General features: G+C 36.5%; 1 protein-coding gene across 1 annotated transcript in view; it reads right to left on the bottom strand.

Annotated features, from left to right (window-relative positions):
* The window catches only part of cul5 (cullin 5), a 43,075-nt gene that overhangs the window by 12,956 nt on the left and 4,481 nt on the right, over positions 1-25,638 (bottom strand). The window contains exons 2-12 of the mRNA XM_003228499.4: positions 18,482-18,591; positions 17,142-17,241; positions 14,284-14,460; positions 12,359-12,500; positions 11,573-11,718; positions 11,410-11,490; positions 9,037-9,130; positions 6,805-6,935; positions 5,357-5,464; positions 3,214-3,278; positions 2,152-2,284 (exon numbers count right to left, since the gene is read on the bottom strand). Coding sequence (XP_003228547.1) covers positions 2,152-2,284; positions 3,214-3,278; positions 5,357-5,464; positions 6,805-6,935; positions 9,037-9,130; positions 11,410-11,490; positions 11,573-11,718; positions 12,359-12,500; positions 14,284-14,460; positions 17,142-17,241; positions 18,482-18,591 — 1,287 coding nt within the window. The remainder of the gene's footprint in view (positions 1-2,151; positions 2,285-3,213; positions 3,279-5,356; positions 5,465-6,804; positions 6,936-9,036; positions 9,131-11,409; positions 11,491-11,572; positions 11,719-12,358; positions 12,501-14,283; positions 14,461-17,141; positions 17,242-18,481; positions 18,592-25,638) is intronic.

Genomic DNA, 25,638 nt, shown 5'->3' with positions numbered 1-25,638 from the left:
ATTAACTGTGTCCAATCTGATGAGCTGTAATGCTATGTCCTCAGACAGCATTTCAGTTAAAGACTAGTGGAGAACACAAGTGTAAAATGACTGGCTGCTCGTTTCTATTAATCAAGGATGCTCTGGTGTTTCTGAAAAGAGCACAGTAAAAAAGACATTTAAGGAAAAGGCCATTTTCTTTATTCCTCTCAAATGAAGGTATTAGGGGTGTGCAAAACTTCGTTGGGAATTGGTTTGAGGATCTATTTTGTAAGATTTGTATATACTACTCCATGTAAAGAAATGCGGGGGCCCCACGCAAAAAACTTAAGATTCGAAACACTGACCTATGACTTTTGGGTGAGTTATGTAAGTCTTGTAAATGGCTTCAGGTCTCCGTTGTTGCTTCTACCCCAAAAGGGCTTTGTTTGGTTCCCCCAAAGGGCCCCAAGGAGGATGGTGAGGCCAGAGTGGAGGGAGGAGCCCTGCTTTCCCCCCCCAAAGAGGGTTGTGAGGAGGGGAGGGAGGGATGCCTGAATGGATGGCCGGGCAAGGAAGAAGGTCCTCAGGCACATGGCCAGCTGGCCCAGAGAGAGGCAACCAGAGACCATATTCACATTGAAGCTATAACGCGGGAAACGAAAAGAATTCTGGAAAATGTAGTTTAGGGCAGACCTTGTGAATTCTCTGCATTTCCCAGAATTCTGCTTACAGACATGTGCTGAATCTTCCTCCACCTCCCTAAAAATTTTGGTGGGGGAAAAACCTGTGTTTGTTCTCTAAAGGGATTTTGAGATAAGAAGGGATTGTTGGCAGTAACCTGTGAGGTAGGGAAAGTTGAGAGGCAGTAGCTCCAAAGTTTACCTTTGTTGTAGCCTGATCAGATTCTGAGTGATCCAGAAGATGAGGAAGGGGATGCTGGGATAGAACCTGAATGCCCAAAGGAGGAGGATAGTAGTGGCCTGGAGAGAGTTGTTTTGAAATCTCCTGGCAGTTTCCATGAGACCGAGAAAGCAATATCAGTTCTCATAAGAACCTGCCTGAAGTGCAGGCTGAGAGAAATGTGGGAGACAAATGTTTGTCCAGATCAAGGTGCTTGGAACCTTCAGAGGCAAAGCGTACAACAGAGACAGACTAACTTTTCTCAGTGACTTAGAGATAAGGAGAGAAAAAGCAGAGAGAAAATGGTGTAATTGAGGCCTTTTAAGTGATTTCTGCTGATACAATTCTTTGTGAGAGCAATGTTGAATTCAAGGGGAAAACAGCTCTTGGTTCCTGTTCTTAGGTTTTGTTTCATGCATCCAGGTTTTCACGTTTGTTCCTGTTTCTAGTTCCTGTGTGGATTAGTCTGCCTGCCTTGTATTCCTGATATCATGTTTATGGATTATTTATGGAGACTGTGCTCTAGATGGATTTTGGGTTTCTGGGACTTTTGGAATAACTTTTTGAACTTTGATGCTTCTTTAAAAAGTTACTGATTTCTTTATATACTCATCTTTTAAATTTTATCTTACTGGACTATTTGGACAAAGTGTGGTGTGTGGTGGAAAAGGTGGTTCAAGGCTCTAGTGAAACAACCTAGTAAGTTTCCTATTGTTGTTGTTATTTCAAAAGATGGATGGACATCTGATGTAGGTGCTTTGACTGTGTTTGCTTTTTCTGCCTGGCAGAAGGAAGTTGGACTGGATGGCCCCCAGTTAAGTTTATATTGGTTAACATTCTCTAAAAATCAGTGGATGTGCAAATATTTCAGAAACTTTGGGGACTATGCCCTGGTTATGTTGTATCACTGAAAATAGAAATTCAAGGAGATTGTTCTTGTAGTTTTTTAAAAACGTTGTTCATTATAACTTTTAAAAATTCCCAAAAAACAGTCAATGTATGAAACATTCTGAAATTTGGCAGGGTAACATTGTTCTACCATTGTAGCAAGTTTCATGCCAAAAGCTCTAAAACTGAGGAAGAAAGGAGACCTGGAAATTCCTCACCTCTTACACAATTACTTAACTAAAATAATGAAAAATTCATTATATCATTAGAGTTACAATACAGACCCCTAACGATATTTTAAAAACATTTTAGAAACTATTCCACAATTTAATAATGAGTATTGAAACATTTTTTCCATTGATCACACAGGCCTAGAAGGTATCAAATAGCACAAGCACATACCACTTCTTTAAGCTTTGCTTCAATTTCTTCAGATGTTAGTTTTTTGCTGAGCGGTGTTTTTCTTAACAACATATCACAATAATTAGCAAGTAGTTCTGGGCACTTGGACTCTGGCTGTGTTTTCAATCCAACTCTAAATGAATATGAAAAACAATTGTCATAAGGCTGTACTCAACAACATTCAAGGGTGTATACTATTATACAAATTAAAATAATGCTAATCACTTAAGAATGAAAATCTCTCAATAAAACCACAAAGGCAGCAAAACATCTTTAAAGCTTATTTTCCTCTAGGCTTAATAATATGAATAAACAAGGTTAACAGAAAAAAATTGTATTCAGAAATCTAGAGAATTGGTATAATGTGAACTAAACATGGATGTTTGCATGGATAACATTTACAGAGACTCACGATCTGATCGTCTTTCAAATAATTTTTCTGGTTTAGATAGATAGACCATTTTAGCAGTAAGGTTTGAAATTATACAGATAATTATAGGTAAAGGTAAAGGTTTCCCCTGACATTAAGTCCAGTCATGTCTGGCTCTGGGGGTTGGTGCTCATCTCCATTTCTAAGATGAAGAGCCGGCGTTGTCCGTAGACACCTCCAAGGTCATGTGGCCGGCATGACTGCATGGAGCGCCGTTACCTTCCCGCCGGAGCGGTACCTATTGATCTACTCACATTGGCATGTTTTCGAACTGCTAGGTTGGCAGGAGACAGATAATTATACTTGGTTATTAATAGTTCTGATGTACTATTATTTGTTTTAAACTCATTTATTCTGTTTTTGATAGATAACATTATATAAATTTAACAGTAATATTTTAAAAGGCAGTTAGTAAATTTCATTTGGTTAACAACATATATTTTAATGGGCTATTATTTATATCAGGCTGTGGGGGCAGATCTAAAGTAAAAAGCAAAATTACAACAAAGCACATCAAATGGGTTGAAAGTCTTTTCAATTCTATAAAATAAGGGTTAATTACTGATTTAAAACTCGCCTAATCAATTTTAACCAGAATATTTCAACGTCAGATAAATATTCAAGTAACTTACCCCTTCTGTTTCAGTGGTAATTCAAGTTTAAATATAGTAGCATCATTTACAACTGCTTTATATGCCTAAAATAAAACAAAATGTTTCCATCTGTTAAGAAAGCAGCAAATTTTAGAACTTCAGAACTTGTAATTCAAAATCTTCATGCTTCCTCAAAAGCCTAGTTCACATATCAAATACAGCCTAACGCCCAACCTCCAGATTCATAGTTATTATCTGGACTATAATTCCCAGAATCTTATAACAGTACGGCCAGTGCTCTAACTTTTCCAAGAATGTAAATCATTGTTCGGAAATTACAAGTGCCCTGTGAATTCATATCTCTCCCATGACTATGTTTCAGGGTTCTTCCACACAGCCATATAACCCAAAATATCAAAGCAGAAATCCCACAATATCTGCTTTGAACTGGGTTATCTGAGTCCATATTGCCAAATATTCAGGTTCAAAGCAGATAATGCGGGATTTTATTCAGGTGTGTAGAAGAGGCCTCAGTTTTAGGATTGAAAATCTAGAGTTAACAGAAACTGGAGCCATTGCTTCACACATCATGCTAAAATACTTCTGCCTACAAAGAAAGAGACAAATCCACAGGAAAGGCTGGAAGAGGGAGTGCATGAACCGAGGAGTCACTTCCAGTCACCAAATCACCAGCAAGGACAGAATCCTTATTTTAATTAATAGCAAATAACCTGGTAATATTCTGTCATGGGTACTTCATACCTCATAGAAGTGTACACAATTATTTTATGAAATTTATAATACTATGATCTTTGATTCATTAAATTCTACAATTACCTAAATTTGTGATGTGCAGCTACTCAAAGGCCATTTTCCAGAACCTGGAAGGTTATACCTCTTCCAACTACCACCCCCCATAATAAAAAGTCAAAATTCTCATTTCCAAAATTTTAGGTGGAAGGGAAACAGGCTGAGATTGGGCCATGGAGGCATGGGCATGATCTCAGCACATTTCCCTCCCACTTAAAAGAGTCCTAGAGCCTAGGATGTTTTCTTCACCCTCTAGAACAGTGGTTATGAACAAGAGCTAGAAATCCCTCCCATGGTTGTTGGGTTATATAAAAATAGCCTTCCATAAATTCACCCACCTCCTGTTTCTGGGGATTGCGCTAGAGCTCACTTACAACTTCTTCTAGAACAGTAGTTCTCCATCTATGGGTCCCCAGGTGTTTTGGCCTACAACTCCCAGAAATCCCAGCCACTTTACCAGCTGTTAGGATTTCTGGGAATTGAAAGCCAAAACATCTGGGGACCCACAGGTTGAGAACAACTGCTCTAGAGCATGTTGGGGTATTTTCAGTAAAATGAGGTTTAAAAGGGAGATTGAGACATTGGAGAGCCACAAAAATATTCTCCAGAGCCACATGCAGTCCATAGAGCCTCCAACTCAGGACAGCTGAACTATCGATACTTAAGCATGCAATGTCATATCTTATTGAACCAGGATTTACAGCTGTGACTTTACATAACAGTAAAATTATAAGATCAAAATCATGCAATTATCTTAATATATAAAGCTCTATGATGCCAGCGAAATTGCTAGTTCTCAAATATTAGTGCATGGGCAACATGCCTTTATTTTGATGAACCAGTGTTTGAGTAAACTTACACAGTTGTTAGCTCAAGACTTGGAACACATTTTATCTCACTGATACTACAGCCATTTGCTTCCCAGGCCCACCTGTTACTACTCTGCAGTTTCTGCAAATGAGAATTTGTCTACTCTACTTGCAGGAAGGGGCTGCCTAATAACATTGGAGAGGTTGCCTGTCACTCAGATTCCTATTCCATGGCTTTAAATTGCACTGACTTGAAATGTATGATTAGTGTCAGAATATGACATTGCAAGGTCCAAGGTTTAATTAATCTGGCTGTAAAGCCTGTAAAGAGCTTAAATAAATCTTGAGGAACATACTCATGTGGTCATCTTAATAAACTTGCCAATTTTCACATGACTAGGTTTCATGGTCTTCATCCTAAGGTTCTGCCAGACATATATTTGTTTTTACGGTTTTAAAAGAATCATATCATACAAGTTGCAATAGTTTCTAGGCCTGCTACTGTGCCTTTAAATATTTGGTATCCAAAATGAAACAAAAGATGAATCACCTAGCTCACATACCTTATCTCTTGCGGTAAGAAATCTTGGGTCATCTTGGAAAGCTTCTTTAACCAGTTTGCTAAATCGATTAAATAATGTAAGCAATTGTTCTACATATTTTTCAGAATCCTAAAAATTGAAGAAGCAAATCAATAAAAAATAAAAAGCCAAAGCTGTGAGGAAAAGATAGCATGTAACCATTAATCAAAAGTGCTGATAAACTATACTGATTTTATGAGTTTTTTTTAATTTTAATGCTTTTAAGGCTTAAGGTAAAGTTTCAAGGGAAATACAGAGCTCAAAGAAGCTCCTTTCCTAGATGTTTCCAAGCCTCTTTTAGGATGAAACAGTTCATTACTTAAGATAAAGAGCTTCTCAGAAGCTGCTATATTCTGTATGAACATTGGACAATATAAGTGCTGTGAGAACATAAGCCTTCTAGCCAAGTACAGAAAGAACTGTAAGCACTTACTCTGACCTAGTAAAGATGTAACATTGGCTCTAGAAAATCAGTTTGTGAGAGTCAGCCTTAAAAACATGTATCTGCTCCTTCCCCAAAGAAAACTCCTCTTTTACGTCCCTGACATGCATCAGTATTACATCAGCACTGAGGCAAAATATAGTCAACATTAACCAAATTCCATCTTAATTTTTAAACCACGAGGTAGGCTTCTTTTAAAAACATGAATTAAACCATAAATTATGCTGCATAAGCCTGGGAAGGGGGAGATTTTTAGTAAATTTTATAAATACATTTATAGATGGGATTACCAGTACACTTTAAAGCAGGCCTCTTCAGCCTGCAATCTTCCAAGTGTTTGGGCCTCCAATTTCCAGAAGCCCAGTTTGTTCAATGGTCAGGAATTCTAGAAGCTGAAATTCAAAACACCGGGAGAGCCAGAGGTTGAAGAGGTCTGCTTTAAAGTCAATGAATGAAAGGCCTTAGCTTCTTCCTCTCTTCACAGACATGGTCTCAAGAAATTTTCACATATGAAAAGAGGAAGCTCAAAACATGGTCAAATAGCATTTTGAATCCCACTCAGTGGCAAAAGACATACTAGCTTTGAATATAAGCTGCAAGAGCAAAAGTATGGTAATGTAAACCTGTGTATGAAATCCATACTGCCAGCACAACAAATACACAATATAGCAAGTCCTTTAGGATTCCCTAGATCCATAGGACTTGATGTGCTATAACACCTACTGTTTACTAGGAAACCCAAGATTACAATAAAACATTTAATTGCTGAATGTCATTGATCAATTCAAACATAGGTCTTTAATTACAAATGGTTTAAAGGGTAATAATTTTAATGAAATGACATTTAGTAAATATAGTTAATTTTAACACTCATTTCCACTAATCGTTTCTGTAATTTTAAATTTTCATCTTGCATGGCATTCTTCAGATTTCTGAAAAGTTCTCATTATGATGGGGCAAAGGAAAAATAAAAGGAACACCTACTTACAGTAGTAATGGTTTCAGCTGCTGCTACCATGTCTGCCAATCCAGCACTAACAATATGTTCTTCCAAATCTTTTAACATAGGTTCTATTCCATTGGGAACTTTATCCATCAATGAAAACATTAAATGCAACTCTGAAGATACAAAATATTAAAGAGGCTACCAGGCAATTCATATGTAATAAAGTATCTGTGAACTTTATATATAATTATAAAGATTTTAAAGATGACCAACATACACAGGAAATAGACAAATATACTCTATATCCAGTTTTCTGAACATGAGGATGAGATTACTAAAGGTAGATGCATCACACTTGTAGGCTCCTTGCAAATGATCTTCCAAGCTGGGAACCAGACCAGAGAATGTCCTTTTCCTCTTTGAAAATAGTGTTTACTTCAACCACATTTCTTCTTCTTTCTCTAGCAACAGTCAGTTTTACATGACTATAAACCAGTGCAAGCCATGATCCCTTGTAAATTAAACATTACAATTAGGATGCACATGTACTATATGGGTCTAAAGAGGGGAAGAAAGAAGAAAATGGCTCTTGAGAAAGAAGAAGGTATTCTGAAGACCAGAACCTAATTTGCAGACTAGATTTTAGTTAAGATGAGATCTCAATTCTGGTCCATGCTAAAGTTCACAGATTTTGCTAGCAAGCCTTTTCCATTTTGTTTCTACTGTTTTGTTTTTAAGACTACTAAAGGTTTTTGTAGGCAATTATTTTTATAGCCACGCTCTATTGCAAGTTGAGTATCTGAGAGAAATAAACTTATACAGAAAAGGAGAAATTAGAAACCAATATCCCTCTGTTTCCATAAGACCTGAGAAATGAGATTCATTGAAAGCGCTCTAGTTCATCAATCAATTTCTTTATAGTTGCAACTTCCTCATTCCCCAGGAGAGTGGAACGCTATACTTATACAAGAGTTGGCATTTTGCTATACTCAGCACTAGACAGATGCCAAACAACTGCTGTCATAATAAGGAGCTAGGCATAGTTTTAAGGTCAAGTGCCTTCTGAATTCCTAGGCCTAAATACAAATACAGTAGAGTCTTGCTTATCCAATGTAAACAGGCCGGCAGAATGTTGGATAAGCGAATATGTTGGATAATAAGGAGAGATTAAGGAAAAGCCTATTAAACATCAAATTAGGTTATGATCTTACAAATTAAGCACCAAAACTTCATGTTATACAACAAATTTGACAGAAAAAGTAGTTCAATACACAATAATGCTATGTAGTAATTACTGTATTTACGAATTTAGCACCAAAATATCACGATGTATTGAAAACATTGACTACAAAAATGCGTTGGATAATCCAGAACGTTGGATAAGCGAGTGTTGGATAAGTGAGACTCTACTGTATTTACATGATGAAAACTAGCAATCCACTTTCAACAAATCAGAAAAATGTTTAATTTTCTTTGTTAATTGTGTTTATTACATACTAAAATATTAGGTTATCTTTTGAACTTCATCCACAGAATACAGTAAATTCTAAAAATTACATTCCATGATTTGTGTCCCCAAAAGAAATAAATAAAATTTTTCAGAGCTTATAGAAGTTTTCTTGTTAAGTGGAAACATTTGGGTTATCCTGAAGCTAAATGAATACAAAGAAAAAGAAAGAAAAAGGGGGGAATGGAAAGGAAAGAATCGATATGTAGTATAGTAATACACCATAATAGTGAAAAGACATGTATTTGTTGTTAGTACTGGCTAATATTCATTCAAGAACATGAAAGCCTTCTACACAGACAGCTGCACCGAATGAACAGATTATGATTTAGGTCTGGAAACTATAGCTAACTTCTGCTCTCACTTTCCTTCCCTACTAGACAAGTTGCAAAGGAATTGATGGGAATAAGTTTCAGAAATTCCTTGAAAGTTGCAGGTTCTCTGCCTCTGGATCAGAATGTGCTGGATGACAAGTGAGAACTGGATTAAATTTTCACTCACCTATTAAATTTAATGAACGACCTTGAGCCAACCATAGTGTGCCCTGACCTCCTTGGATAAGTTACAGCAACAAATAACATAGAATAAATCTCTTTGTAGAGCTCATTAAAGCATGATAATGTAGGGCAGTAAGTAATTTCCAACTGGTCCTACATTGATCTGTATTCCTCATGTATCTGTCTTATAAAGAAGAAATATACACCAAATGCATTTTATGTACTCTATCCATGGCAAGCTAACAGGAGAAAATATTAACTTTCACTTACTTTCAGTTTCATTTCGTTTGATCATGCCTTGGCATTCTGCTAAAATGGTCTCCTTAAAAGATGTCACCAGAGCATTAACACAACACTCCATGAGCTGAAAGTTAAAGACAACGGTAAGAATTGTTTCTTACAATCTCATTCACTTAAATCTGATTATTTTCTGAACATAATTTCAAGGATCAAAAATAACCACCTCTACCACACTTTCTTTTCTCTTTCAGTGACAGACTTTAGTCAATCATATCTATCTGACCTCCCCATACCCAATAAATAAAACAGGGCCTGATAAACTGTCTATAAAGCCCTCCAAATTTGTTGGGGTTAGAGCTTCAGGGCTGCCATGAAAGCAAAAAGCCACAAAAAACGGAATTCAATCTGATAGAACACCTTCCGAGGAATTTCTAGGTCTCCTAGCATGACATCATGTTGACTTCCACAGTAAACTGATCACAGAATAGCACTGAAGAACCAAGAAATTCCTATAAAGGTGTTCTCTTTAGAAATCTTTAGTCCCTCCAGGATGACCAAAACAAGTTGACCATAGAGTGTCACACTGGGGGATCCAGAGAATCCCATAAAGAACATAATCAACTCCACAAAAGTTAAAAATATAAATGTGTAGGAACAATTTTATTTTTGAAATTCTAATTTGTAGGTCTTGATCAAACCATTGTTGAGGGGGTCATTTCCATTCAGTTATTATCTATAGCAGGAGTGAAGATCATGTAGTCCTTCTTGTTGGAAGGCAAGTTACAACATCCCAACCAGCTTATTCAATGTTGAGGAATGCTGGGAGCTGGCATTTTAAAATATCTGGAGGACCACACAATTCCCATATCTAATCCATGTCATTTGCTTCTCATCATAAAATACAGGTCCAGAATGAAACATTTAGTATACTTCTGTTAAGTTAGTTATATCTATCTGTCCATCTTAAAATTTAACACCAGAAATTGACAGCAAATACAGTTACTTCCTGGTGCAGGAACACAGTGAACAGAGTAATGTACATTCCCTAAATAGCTCCACTGTTTCTTCTCTCAAGTCTGCAAGATCATATTACAAACTGAGCATCCTTTATCTGGAATGCCAAAACCTCCAAAACACAAATGTTTACACCATTCAGGTGACTAAAACAGAGACGCATTGCTTTTTGATAAACTTTTCTTAATGAAAAAAATTTGTATAAAATTATCGTCAGGTTATAGATATAAGGTGTATATAGAGCATAAATGAATTTTGTGTGTACACTTGCATCCCATCTTCAAGATATCTCACCATAGAATCACATGTTGGATCTGATATTCTTGGCAAGGTTTGTCTTTCAACAAATATCAGGATAGTTAAGATATCTCCCATTACTATTAAATCTCTCCTTTCTGAATACATTGTCATCTGTTCTAAGAAAACATCATCTAGATCAGTGGTTCTCAACCTTTAGGCCTCCAGGTGTTTTGGACTTCAGCTCCCACAGTTCCTAATAGCTGGTAAGCTGCCAGGAATTTCTGAGAGCTGAAGTCCAAAACACCGGGAGGCCCAAAAGTTGTGAACCACTGATCTAGATCCTCATTCTGGCTTGGGAGGTCTGTAGTAGACCCCCACAATGACATCCCAGTTGTTTTGTTCTATATATCTAAGGTAATGTTGCATTATATATTTAAGGTATACATTATAACAAAGAAAACTGTTTTTTTCAAAGACTTAAATACAAGTCTTTGAAATGTACGTCAATATGATTATTTCAGCATTTCACTGTACTATTACTGTTTTCTTCCTCAAACCTGCATGACCTAAAGTTTAAAGCTGAAAAAAGATGGATGCATTTTATAGTGCAACTACAGCTGTAAAACCTAAAGTGTTCAAAGGCATTACTCCCATGTAAATGGGAACAGGATTGAAACCCAAATCCTCCAAAATGAAGGATTATTCAAGGGAACACAGGGGAATACCATATACCAAAGGATCTTATCTCTCCAGTTCTCCTTGGGAGTATTTCTATTTACCAGGAGCAACATCATTTTAGAGGACGCAGTACACAGTCATACCGGTGAAGATCAGTATCAGCATATTACTGTGCACAGAGAACTAATCTTGTTAGATTTTGATTTCTTTGAAGATTTCATTTACTCTAATATTTTATTATCTTATTTTTTTTGCCACTATTTAGATTTAACGGCGCTCCATGCAGTCATGCCAGCCACATGACCTTGGAGGTGTCTACGGACAACGCCGGCTCTTCGACTTAGAAATGGAGATGAGCACCAACCCCCCAGAGTCAGACATGACTGGACTTAACGTCAAGTGAAACCTTTACCTTTACCTTATTTAGATGGTAAATAATTTAAAGTATAAGTATTTTCAGAGTATACTTACCGCTTCTACAGAATTACATTCACGTCTGGTTTCTAAATACCGTAGTGCTCTTTTTTCTTCTTCCTTTAGTTTAGCATCTGCCTGTGCAGAAGCAGAATAATGATCAGTTAAAATATTAATATTTGTAGCACAGATACTTTCATGTGAGCACCTTTTCACTTACATATTTCATATAATTCTGTACACCATTTTGTTGCAAATACGAAGGAGCTTGAGTTCTATAAAATCTCTCTGTTGAATCAAGGTATGCTTTTTCAAAATTATCCCGATAAATCTGGAGTTTATCTTCTGGATTGGAACACAGATTAACTGTAACAAGAAATACCAGGGTAAAGTTTTTCTTTCAGACTTCCATATGAAGAAACATAGTCTCCTCACTTAAAAAGTGAGAATATCAGTTAATACTACAAATATTCTTGACAGAAAAATAATACTCCTTCAAAGTCTGACTAACAAGCAGTTTTTGAGGAAAGAAAAGTACTTAGAAATGTTTACACCTCTTATTAAATAAAAACAATTTAATAAGACTGTTGGCAATATAAATTTTTTAGGATTATACTGCATGGTTATATGATTATCTGTCATCCCAATTTCTCTCATATATTCAATACAAAGATCAGTCTTTTCTGTATATATAATACATAGAAATCTTAAAATCCCCGTTGAGAGAAATCTGAAATAATCCCTTACTTACCAACTAAAGAAATTGTTTCAAGCATTAGAAAAATATTGTAGTTTTCAACTTTAGGTTTCAATTTGGTATGATATGTAAGAAAAGGACTGTATTGAATTTATCATTGTTGGCATAAACTACTGAAACTATTATTTCCTGCAAAAATTCATCAGATGCTCAATTTGTTATCCATATTTCAGGACAATACGGCTTTGAGTTAGAGGCAAAAACTACCATACTTTGCATATTCAAGGGAGCTGCAGTGACAGAACATACCATAGGATTCTCTAACACCAATGACTAGTTGAGAATCAAATGCCTCCCCCAGTCGTTCAGCATGGACCAACTTCATTGCACTGTCCTGAAGGCGAGTCTTTATATTTGAAAATATGGACTCATTCCAAGTATCTAACATGAGCTATAAATAAAAAGAAGAAATTATTACATTAGCTATAAAGGTTTTCAAATGACAAACCATTTCGAAGGCATGACATGCTTTGCGTCCAGAATAAAAATCATCTTCCTTCTCTAATAATATATTTTGTTCACATGAAAATTACTCATGTAGTAATCCTCCATTATAATTATCACTTTTTCTACAAAGGACGATTTCAAAATTTGGAAGAGGTGGTAATGAAGCAGAAATTGTATTTCAAAGAATATATTGTAGAGAATATATTGTAGCATAAAACCTATTATATCTCTTTATTATATGTTATTTCCTCCTGTGTATTCCACTGGGAATATATATACATATTTCTCCTTAACTCAGACTTTTAAGAATTGTGCATGTATTTTAGCATAAAAAGCAGCAATAATATTCAAAGTTACTTCAACGAAGAATAAATATTAAAGTGGAACTGATTTGTTAAAGAGATGGCAATACTCAAGTCGGAATAACTGCTGCCAGCTTTTAACCCTGTAAGTAAAATGCCACTGTCATTATGGGTGCAGGACAATTTTACTGCTCACTTGTGCCATATATTGGTACGACAACCAATGTTGTCAAAGGCTTTCATGGCCAGAATCACTGGGTTGCTGTGAGTTTTCCGGGGTGTATGGCCATATTTCAAAAACATTCCTTAAACGGTTCAGGACCTGCCTATCTCCGTGATCGCCTCCTCTCCTACGAACCAACGCGAACCCTAAGATCATCCGGGGAGGCGCTCCTCTTGCTCCCGCCTTTGTCTCAAATGCGGCTGGTGGGGACGAGGGAGAGGGCCTTCTCAGCAGTGGCCCCCCGGCTCTGGAACTCTCTCCCTAAGGAGATTAGGTTAGCTCCTTCCCTGCCCATTTTCCGCCGGGAAATGAAAACATGGTTGTTCCAGAGCGCGTTTGAATGAATAGGCCCAATAGAGCTGTCATCAGAATACCTTTTTATGTTTTAAAAGTGTATGGCACTTTATCACTGTTACTCATTTCCATGATACAGCATTTTATGAAACCTGTCCCCGCTGGTTGCTTTTAATTACTCTGATTTTATTTGCTTGGATTTTAATGTATTGTCCATTATTTTATTTTGTGTATCGTTGAACTGTTTTAAGTTTTTGTCAAATATGTTGTGTCGTTGTTTCGGGTTTGTCCCTGTTATGAGCCGCCCCTAGTCCCTTCGGGGAGATGGGGCGGGATATAAAAAATAAAGTTTATTAAACATTCTCTCCTGACGTTTTGCCCACATATATGGCAGGCATCCTTAAGAGGTGTGAGGTCTGTTGGAAACTAGGCAAGTGGGGTTTATATATCTGTGGAAGGTCCAGGGTGGGAGAAAGAACTCTTGAATGCTTGAGGAAAGTGTGAATGCTGCAATTGGCCACCTTGATTAGCATTGACTGGCCTTGCAGCTTCAAAGCATGGCTGCTTCCTGCCTGGGGGAATCCTCTGTTGGGAGGTGTTAGCTGGCCCTGATTGTTTCATGTCTGGAATTCCCATGTTTTCAGAGTGTAGTTCTTTATTTACTGTCCTGATTATAGAGTTCTTTTTAATAATGGTAGCCAGATTTTGTCATGTTTATGGCTTCTTCCTTTTTGTTGAAATTGTCCACATGCTTGTGGATTTCAATGGCTTCTCTGTGTAGTCTGACACGGTGATGTGGATGAAATGAAGTGAATGCTTCTGGAATATGGTCATACAGCCTGGAAAACTCACAGCAACCCAGCTTTTTTTTTTTTTTTTTGCGATGTTTCATGAAGCACAGCACTTACCTTTCGTACAATACTGTCTTCTACATTGGATTTCTTATTGCTGCCTTGTTTGCCCATGAGAGTGATCTCTAACTGACAAAATGGCTTAGGTAATATATCACATTGTGTGAAGAATTTACGCCATTCTACAATATAGGCTTTCAGAAGTGCAGTATCATCTTGGTGACTGAGCACTCTCTGAAAGAAGAGAGAGGGCCAAATGTAAAATACTTTTCTGAAGAATTTCTACTCAGAAGTAAATAATAAAGTTAAGTCAATGCTTGCCATCAATTTTGCTCTGAAAAAAATCTATCATGTACAATAATTATAGAAAGAATTCTGATATTAACAACCATACTGATCTAAATCTAATGCTTAGACCAGGGGTCCCCAAACTTTTTAAACAGGGGGCCAGTTCATGGTCCCTCAGACCATTGGAGGGCCGGACTATAGTTGGAAAAATATCTATAAACAAATTCCTATGCACACTGCACATCTCTTATTTTGAAGTAAAAAAAAAAACCGGGAAGAAATACAGCCTCAATGTTAATATTAATCATAATAAAAAGAAAAGAGGGTTGGAGACACCTTGGGCCATCTAATCAAAACCCCTTCTATCTTTGTGCACCAAAAGCACAAGCAAACCACCCCTGACAGATGGCCACCAAGCCTCAATGTTGTTAATAATAATAATAATCAACATCATCATCATCATCATCATACATCACACAGTCCTAAAACGCCGGGGAACTTGTGATTTTGCCATATGAAATCCAGCATATATATATATCATTTTCTGTGTTATACTGTGTCTTTGAGTGAATAATAATAATAATGATAATAAAGGATTGGAAAAGACCCCTTGGGTCATTTAGTCCAGCCCCCTTCTGCCTTTGTGCACCAAAAGCACTGGCAAAGCATCCCTTAATAAATTATTAATCAAATAATGATTAAAATACTATTATAAACAAGCAAAGCCTCCTAAGATGACTAAAAGAGGTCCTTGACATTTGTTTCTTGAGTAGATCATTTAAATGACCCAGAAACATATGTCTTGTGAACTGTACACTGGAGCAGCAAGACACTGGCTTGAAATGCTTGAAGTCCAATGCCAATGCATGTTTACTCTGAAGCAAGTCTCACTGTGTTCTTTAAGATTTATTCTCAAGTAAGTATGCTTAGCATTACGGCCATTTGTATTTGTTTTAACAGCTTGAATACAAATAGGTTTACAAGTAATATCATGCCAATATGAATGTACAAAAATGGAAAGAGACTTTGATGACAGCCTGTCAAGTCATTTATCTACTTCCTGAAAGTTTAAGATCGTCCTCTCTAGAAGTTAACTTTTATACTCCTTTTAGCTCCAATGGAAAATCTGCTCTCCTGTTCTTCTAAAAAAGCCTATATATATATAGATTGCTCTGATAAGTTTTACCTAAAACAAGTGCTTCATTTTTATGCTTTCATTTGTAAATGGAAGAAGCAAATGCAAAAATGTGTGCACTTGCCAGAAATTACTGCAGAACATTGCTTATTGCTACATTCTTTAATATTTTTAGGAAAAGATCCAAGAAAAGACATTGTAACATACTCGTAAGCAAAGTTGAATACTTGTAGTTAAGACTATTATGTGGTTACGGGAATTCTGACTATTAAGAACACTATGTCAATAATCATTAGAGTTTTTCAGTACTGGAACAAGCCATCCAGAATTGCTGAGCTATTTTGTTCTTCAGAGGTTTTCAAGAAAGGCTAGAATAGGCATTCGTCAGATTTCCTTTCACATATGTACACATATCCTTTCACACATGATCCTGACGAAAGAAAGGAAGGTGGATCTTTTTGTGACTTCACCTTCACCTTTAAAAGCAAGTTTCTAACATTTACGGTTGTGATAGTTAGGCACTTTTCAATACTATCTGGTTAAACATTAAAAGCCATGAGGGTTGTGGATTAAGTTCCGAAAGGTTCAGGAAGGAAGGATTACTTACAAAGTCAACTTCCTTATGTCCCTGCATCATGATCAGGTGAAAATACAATAAAAATATGGATGTGAGGGTGATTTCGACGGCAAAATCTGTTATCCCACTGATTACAAAGTTTAATTCAGATAACGTGGCTGGTGTTCCCTTCACTACTCAAGGTACAAAAAATTTGAAGCTACACTCACTATTAAAACACGGCCATCCCAGACAGTAAAAGTGCATTATTTGTTTACCAGTATATGAATATTTCCAGGCTCTCTCTATTTCTATGAACGATGAGAAGCTATAAAATGGATCATTCCTTTGAATGTTTAAAGAGTTTTACGGACACCACCTTGCTACTAATACCCACCAGGTAATTTTTGTATTACTTTTTTATTTGCATGCAGACAGAAAAAGACTGGTTTACTTAAGGCTACCTAGTCTCTTGGTAGAGATGAGATTCAAACTGAGGATTTCCTGAGCCACAGGGTCAGTTTTTCAGCGCTAAATTTTACTACACTAAACTATACAGAAAGGTAAAAGTGTTTTTATAAGCAATATACTTCTAAGATTTGATTCAGATCAATTTAGTTACACACAGATCCCAAAAAAAAAACCAACAACACAGCTTAAGCTAATAATGTTTTTCAATGTGACCAACTTGTTCTGAATCCAAGCCAGAATTCAAAGGCATTAGAATTCTGATTTTTCGCAGTGCATAGTACATACTATCTTGTCAAGAGAAACATAGATGAGGTGGCCTAACTCATTTATGGTAACCCCCCCCCCCCCCCCAAGCTGCATGCCGAACACTACAGATTTTTATTTCTGCAAATGAACAAAAGAAGAAATTACACTTTAAGACAATGATAAACACAAGCATCTGCTTGCCAATAGTTTAAAACTTACTGCTTGTGCTTGTTTAATGAAATCAAGGATGTCTTCTTTCAAAGCCTGATGTATTTTTGCTGGGCCTTTATCATCCCACAAACAAACTCCATGCACATCGCTGAAAAATATGTATATTCAAGTCAGACAAAAGTAAATTCAAGCCAGTATAATTGTAGTGATTTGAATGATATGCCAAGACTACAGGAGATCATACTTAATCCTTGAAATCTCCATGGAGATTTTATGGTAATCTGTACCAAAAGGGAGCTCATATGATGTGTTTCAACTCTGCAAGAACTGATAATATTCTCAGTGGTGCATACGCCACATTCTTACACATTTCAAGAAATTTGTCACACTGTTTTAATATGACTTCAAACTACGCAATCATTTTAATCTATTTCTCATGTAAAGTTGATCAATTTATGCAAAAGAACAAAAGTCATACTGGAGCAGTAAGAGTAATGAGGTATGTCCACTTGAACTCTCTCCGGATATCCCTTCTGCTTTCCCATATATGCATCTATCACCCCCTCAATCTTAACCTCTGGCCTCAATGAACCAAAAATAGCAAACTGCAAGAGCCTCTTTTCTGGCAACTCACAGCAGCACCTGCCTTTCTGGGAGGGAGCAGCTTGAGAGGAAAAAAATACAGGTTCCTAACACAGGCTCCAGCAGCTAGCAGTCCAGTTAGCATTACAGCCCAGCAGTCAGGCTCCTTATACTGCTGGTCTTTCACAGATATTTACCCTTAAATCAGTCCTTGGCAATGTTCTGAAAACCCTGCCCCCAACTGATCTCATAACAAATGTGTGGCCTTCTTGATTAAGGATGTCGTACATTCCACAAATACCTTTCCAAAGGCATTTTGGAATGCTGTGTAAATGAAGCACTATTAAAAGTCACATCCTATAGCTTTTCTAACCGCTGTTTTCAGCTTTAAGTACACTCCTGATTTGAATTTAGAATTCTGTTGAGAGCAACAGCTAATGAAATAATACAGAAATATGCACTGCCCAGCCAGTAAACTGTACAGCAAACTACTCTAATAATTTTGAGGGAAATACAAGATGTAAATAAATAGAAGATAGAAACCAGGATCAGATCACACCAAATGTGTGTGTGTGTGTGTGTGTGTATGGTCATTTGTTGAAAAGCACAGAGAAGTTTCAAATAAACCACTGAAGCTTTATTACAATTCTGATTTTCAAGACAATTTCAAAAGCAAATACTTGTCATGAGAAGAGTATTATTGGATCTTTCCTTGAAGAGCTGTTCTGATAAGATATTATAAAACAATATCATAACTACACTTTCATTCCATTGCTCAGTAACTAAAAGTCAGAGAGGTTACTTACGAAAACAGATCAAACCATTGCTGTTTTGTTACAGATTCCTGACGTAAAAGCTTCAGAACAATGGGGCGCATGAAATCCCACTTGTCTTCAAACTGAAGTGAACCTTTATTCTTTCAAGGAAAAAAAGACAGCATAAATAAAAATACAAACCAAAATACGCATCTAAAAGGATTACAGGGTTTCTCAAAAAGAAACTGGAGGTTATCCTATGAAGTCCCATAAATATACAGTACTATTTGCAATCTTTGGGAAACTAAATTGTAATTGTAATACACATGAAGCTACTCATCTTCAGAGGTCTAACATTATAAGCTAACTCTCTTTAAAGTTGTCACAATGCAAACTGGTTGTTCAAGATACATCTGCAGAATCAACACAGTTCACTTAAATAATAGTCCAATACTGGATTGAAGGAAGAGTAAATAACTGCATAAAGAAGGCTATAAGAAATCATTCTTACACTGAATTTCATTGCTTTATTTTATTGGTCTCATCCTAGGAAATTTTGAATATACAGTAATTAACCGCTTCAGGATCACACACTTCATCCCTAAACACTGGGAGCTGGGACTGTTCCATAGGACATAATTCAAATTTTAAAAGCAAAGCTAAAATATTAATATATACAAATACATACAATACCCAAGTAAGGTGTTGGTGCTCCACAAACAATATGGTTTCCAAAGTAACTGATCACAAAAGGAAGTATAGATCCATTTAAATAAAACTGGACAAGTGCACTCAGTCTAAAATATTTGCTCTCAAAATTGCTCTTTAGTTGCTAATGATTATGGTGGGAAGGGGACCATATTTTTATACACTTGAGTTTAAAATCCCTGTACTGAGTTGTTTTAAAATGCTTATGTTCTTAACATAAATAATACGTACTGCAGAAAAAAAATCTAAGAAACAGAACTGATGGTTCTGATGCAAGAAAGCCCACATCAACCTTGTGAGCAAGAAGAGGCCAGCACAATGGAAACAGTACACAGACTGGTTCACAGTGACACAGTGCACAGTGTCAAGTGCAAGGTAGAAAGTTCTGTAAACAAATCTGTACTGAACATTTGCACCAAGACATTCCCTTCTTTTAAGTCAAGTGCATGGCTGGAAAGGACCAAGTACTCAAGATGCCTAATAACTGATGAGACTCGCTTTCAAACAAAAAGTATAGATTTTCAACCATTGGAAGTTAATGTAATGAAGTACCATGAATTTCAGAAGAAACAGAGTACATTACTACAAAATACCGGTATCAGTCTCATATACCTCGTTACAGAAAATTAGTTCTATAAAACTTGGAATTGGGTTTCTTCTACCACCATGCCACAACCTGTAATTTTCCTCAAAGCTTGCTGAAAACAAAACCTCCCAAATCAATATGTAATCTTTTCCTGGAAAAGGAATACTAGTGGGTAAAATAAAGAACTGGTAATTTTATCAGTTGCTGGAATTGAAAGAATTGCTGCATAACCTAGAAGAGAAATAGAGCCCAGATGTTGAGGATCTGCCAGGGGCTGCTATGATACTGAAAGCACCATTCATCTAAAATAACAGCACTGAAGATTTTTTTTAAATGTATGCTATTTTCATCAGATATCAATGATAGCATCCTTTACAATGGTTATCCTTTGAAGTCATCAATGTTAAAATACTACCCTTTCCCCCCGAAAATAAGACATCCCCGAAAAATAAGACCTAGTCAAAGTTTTGCTGAATTGCTAAATATAAGGCCTCCCCCGAAAGTAAGACATAGTAAAGTTTTTGTTTGGAAGCATGCCCAGCGCCTGCCAAACAGAACACCAGAGCATGCAGGATTGGTAAATGTACATATCAGTTGTACATGGAAATAATGGTACATTAGAGTCTCACTTATCCAACATAAATGGGCCGGCAGAACGTTGGATAAGCGAATATGTTGGATAATAAGGAGGGATCAAGGAAAAGTCTATTAAACATCAAATTAGGTTATGATTTTACAAATTAAGCACCAAAACATCATGTTATACAACAAATTTGACAGAAAAAGTAGTTCAATATGCAGTAATGCTATGTAGTAATTACTGTATTTACAAATTTAGCACCAAAATATCACGATGTATTGAAAACATGGACTACAAAAATGCGTTGGATAATCCAGAACGTTGGATAAGCGAATGTTGGATAAGTGAGACTCTACTATAGTAACAAGAAATTCTTGATAGGATTCACAGTTTGTCTGGTTATGCTGATTTGTGATGACAACTACTGTACAGTATATAATAAATGTTCATTTTTTTATTTAACAATACAGTAGACTACTGCAACACGCTCTACGTGGGTCTGCCTTTGAAGATGGCCCGGAAGCTCCAACTAGTTCAACGGGCGGCAGCCAGATTAATAACCGGAGCGGCATATAGGGAGCGCACTACTCCCTTCTTAAGCCAGCTCCACTGGCTGCCGATATGCTACCGAGCCCAATTCAAAGTGCTGGTTTTGACCTGCAAAGCCCTAAATGGTTCTGGCCCATCTTACATGTCTGAACGTATCTCCTCCTATGAGCCTTCTAGAACTCTTAGATCATCTGGGGAGACCCTGCTCTCGGTCCCACCAGCCTCGCAGGCACAGCTGGTGGGAACGAAGGACAGGGCCTTCTCAGTGGAGGCTCCTTGGCTGTGGAACACCCTCTCCAGCAACATTCGGCAGATTCCAACTCTCCTGGACTTCAGGAAAGCCTTAAAGTCATGGTTGTGCGCGCAAGCATTTAATTTCACATGGTCTGGACTAAGATTTACATATGAGGAACAACAATTTCACATGGTCTGGACTAAGATTTACGTATGAGGATTTTGGACGAATGGATTTTAACTTAGATATATTTTAAATTTTGTATAATGTGTTTTTATCCTGTAATGTTATTCATTTCATATGAACTGTTGTTTTAGTATATTATTTTTGGGCATTGAATTTTTGCCTATTTATTGTAAGCCGCCTTGAGTCCCCTCGGGTGAGAGAGGCAGGGTAAAAATGCTGTAAATAAATAAAAATAAATACATGTTTAATCATAAAAGAACCTTTCCAAAAGCAAACCTTGATTTGCCATTTTATATAATATATACTTAATACAAAGGAACATAATACATCTAATTAATGTAAGAATAAAACAATAATAAAAATTATCTAAAATGATCAGGGGTAACATGTTACTTTCCATTTTTGTTTAGGAACACACATCATGAATTTGCAATATGAAAGGTAAATATAACTATAATTAATGCTGCAAGTATGATAAATGGAAATCTAGTATCACTGATATTTAACTTCATCAATTTCTTTCATGGTGCAATTGAGACAAATGTTTCTGGAACAAAGAAATTCAAGTCGCCTAAAGATATCGATTCTTGTTCCTTTTCATTTTCTGAGAAAAATGAACGAAGGGAATTTGATAAAATCCACAACTAGGACTAGGTGACAGATGACAGCAAAGATAGGCTAGGGATATGGAGACTGTGGAAGTAGAAACAGAGGTGAAACATCTGTGAAAAAAAGCATTGAGGCCTATTCACAGCTTTCTTTACACAAAATTGCATTCCACTGATGTCAGTAGGTTATTGACGAAAATACAGGGAATGGGAGAGGGGAAGGACTGAAGGGCAAAATGCAGAAACATGTATCTCTCTTTCCTTGCTTCTTCAATTTTCTGAGCAGAATAGGAGAAGATTCTTTAAAATTGCAAGGATGACTCAGTTTTCCCTGAACCAAGACTGTTGGAAAGTGAATCCATTTGTACATTTAAATTTTTTAATTTCTTTCTTCTCAATTAATCAGAACTAACTGACCTAATCTAGCTCCTCATATTATATCAAGGATATCAGTCAGTTCAAGATAAAGCGTAAGTAAAAGTTCTTACAGAAATAAGGTGGGAAAACACTGCCTAGTCTAGTTCCATACACTAGTTCAGTGCCTTCTGAAAGAAGAGAGCATGGAATGACAACCACTATTTATCGGGTTTTGTAACTCAATTTCAGAGGACATTGGTAACAGTGTAAGGAATACCACCTAGAGTGCAGTAATTTAACACATGTATTATTTACCGCTCTAATCATATCTTTGTTGTTGGCACAACCCACCTTGAAAGAAACAGTATCAACTCTATTATGTAAAATAAATGCAATAGAGAGCTGCTCAACCTCAAGCCTTTTAAGCATTTAAACCCCTACTGCTCAACAGGAAGCAACAGCTATGGGCAGCAATTCAGAGGATGAGATTTCTTTGACAGATAATCTGAACACATTCCATATTATCAAGGGCCGTAGTACTCTCTAGAAAGTAGTCTGAGAGCTAATACCATCCAACAAACATGGTCACTAGAACATACACCTTTCTCATCACTGGAAATATTGTGAAACAAATGCATTTTTAAGATTTCCCTCATGAGCTAGATTACTAGAAGTAATAATACTTGTTATGAATGCGACTGCACTAAAGTCAAACGTATATGAGCTGCAGCTTCTCATTGCTTCTTTTCATACAAGCCAAAGTGCCAAGAAGTGTTAGTCTATAATAACTGTAGTAAAACTGTCCCAGAATCACATAAACAGTCCAGCAGACAAATCTGGCATATAGACCACAGATTAGGCATCTGCTCTAGAAAGGGAACTGAAAGCTAGATCATAAACATTATGAACTTGTATCTACTTTTGTCATTTTTATTTAGTACCCTCAGATCCTTAAGAAATGTATTCCCTGACATACGTCTGAGGCGGATGTCATTTTTCAAAAGGAATTTCATAATTAAATTCATAAAATAAAATATTTCACAGTCTGCTTCATCAAACGTTGCATCTGCTTAACTGTAAGGCTGGAAATATTTTCAGAGTATTATGTCAAGAATTTAGTGTAGTATACATGGACTCATATTTTTTCCAGCTCATATTGGATTATCTATCTATAATATCTCAATATATATAAATATAATGTGCATTTTTCCCATGGAGATTATAGCTTTTGGGCCAAAATTATACATTTTGATATGACCAGTGAATAAGTTAAGGGTCATGCTGCAAAGAAAAGAAGTAATGGTGTCGCTTCATGGGGGCAGTGGCCACTGCTATTCCCCCCTCCCCCCCCCCCCCCCAGGCATTCAAAAAGGCCAGAAGTGGAACCAGAGGGAGTAGAGCAGGTGGGTGCAGTTAATATTATCCTGGATCATATTAAGCTTTTGCTTTTTGCCACTTTACACAGAGATGGGTACTTTTTTTGGTGACAATTAAGGTACACTGACTCAAAGATAACTTGATTTTGGGGTGGATTTTTAACCAACATGTCTATACTTATACATGAGCATATACACTACTTTATGTAATTTACAAATTTAGGAATCAGATTTAAGGAAGCAGCCATGCACAAGACTGATTCCTTCCTATGCATGTAGATATCTGTCTTACGTAACTACTTCACTCCCTTTAAAAGTGTTTTTCCTCAGCATTTTTAGTTCCCGTGACATATTATCACAATAACTTTGTTTTCCTCATATGATGTCATGCATAGAAGCTCATTACTTTTTTCTGATCAATCATTCCCAAGCTCTAGGCTCTTCTGTTCTTATTCTGTATTACTACGGTACTATAAGAAGGGTGAGAGGAGATAAAGCTGCCTTACCAGCTACCCCCAGAAAGTTAAAAAAAACTGGTATAGATCTATATACTTGGCCACCAAAATGGAAATCATAAGGAAAGTGTTTTGAACAAATATTTTTGTTCTTTAATGCAAGTTATATAGCTTAAATCTTTCATTTCAAATATGCATACTGTTAATTTTTAGGGAGAAAAGTTTGTTCTTTTTCTTTCTTACCAATCCCACTCTTTGTGGGGAGAAAAATTGGGGTATAAATAATAATAATAATAATAATAATAATAATTGTGTTTTTTTTAATCCATGTTGATCAGACTTGTCCCCTTGTGAGCTACCCCGAGTCCCCTTGGAGACAGGATACAAAAATAAATGTATTATTATTATTATTATGTCATAATAAAATAATAATAATAATAATAATAATAATAATAATAGTAATAATAGTAATACATTTATTTTTGTATCCTGTCTCCAAGGGGACTCGGGGTAGCTCACAAGGGGACAAGTCTGATCAACATGGATTAAAACACAATTAGCAAAATTAAAACATTATAGCCACATAAAACAAGATGAAACAATATAAAACAACCTCAACAGCAATATAAAACCCGAGTAGTCGTAACTACAGAAATTCAGAGGGAAGAATTTGTGCACAGAACTCTGGGTAGGGCTTATTTGATGGTGTTGGGCAGTCATAAATATGGTGGAAGAGTCGTATCAATAAAAAAACCCACTAAAGCCTATAGGGCATGGGACTGTGATAAAGTGCAGTAGCTGGTAGCAAGGTATAATTGGGTTGACTATCTTGTGAGACTACTTAATAATAAACATAATAAATAATAATAACAGTAATATTTCTACCTCTCATACTAAATTATCTGCTAAACATGTAACCTTTAGTACAGGTCTACTGTGGGGCTGTGGCGCAGACTGGAGAGCAGGTATACTGTAGTGCAGGCTGGAGAGCAAGCCAGCTGAAACCAGCTGCAAATAATCACTCTGACCAGGAAGTCATGAGTTCGAGGCCCGTTCGGAGCCTATGTTTGTCTTGTCTCTGTTCTATGTTAAAAGGCATTGAATGTTTGCCTATATGTGTAATGTGATCCGCCCTGAGTCCCCTTCAGGGTGAGAAGGGCGGAATATAAATGCTGTAAATAAATAAATAAATAAATAAATAAACTGAGGCATTCACTCACTCACACAAGTGGTTCTCAACCTTCCTAATGCCATGACTCCTTAATATACTTCCTCATTTTGTGGTGACCCCCAACCATAAAATTATTTTCGTTGCTACTACATAACTGTAATTTTTCCTACTGTTATGAATCGTAACGTAAATATCTGATATGCAGGATGTATTTTCATTCACTGGACCAAATTTGGCATAAATACCCAATATGCCAAATTTGAATACTGGTGGAGTTGGGGACAGGTTAATTTTGTCATTTGGGAGTTGTAGCTGCTAGGATTTATAATTAACCTACAATCAAAGAGCATTCTTAACTCCACCAACTATGGAATTGAACCAAGCTTGGCACACAGAA

Source organism: Anolis carolinensis, chromosome 3 (genome assembly GCF_035594765.1).
Source record: "Anolis carolinensis isolate JA03-04 chromosome 3, rAnoCar3.1.pri, whole genome shotgun sequence".
Taxonomy (NCBI): Eukaryota; Metazoa; Chordata; class Lepidosauria; order Squamata; family Dactyloidae; genus Anolis; species Anolis carolinensis.
Note: the sequence above shows the minus strand (reverse complement) of the source record. Positions and strands in the feature narration are given on the sequence as shown.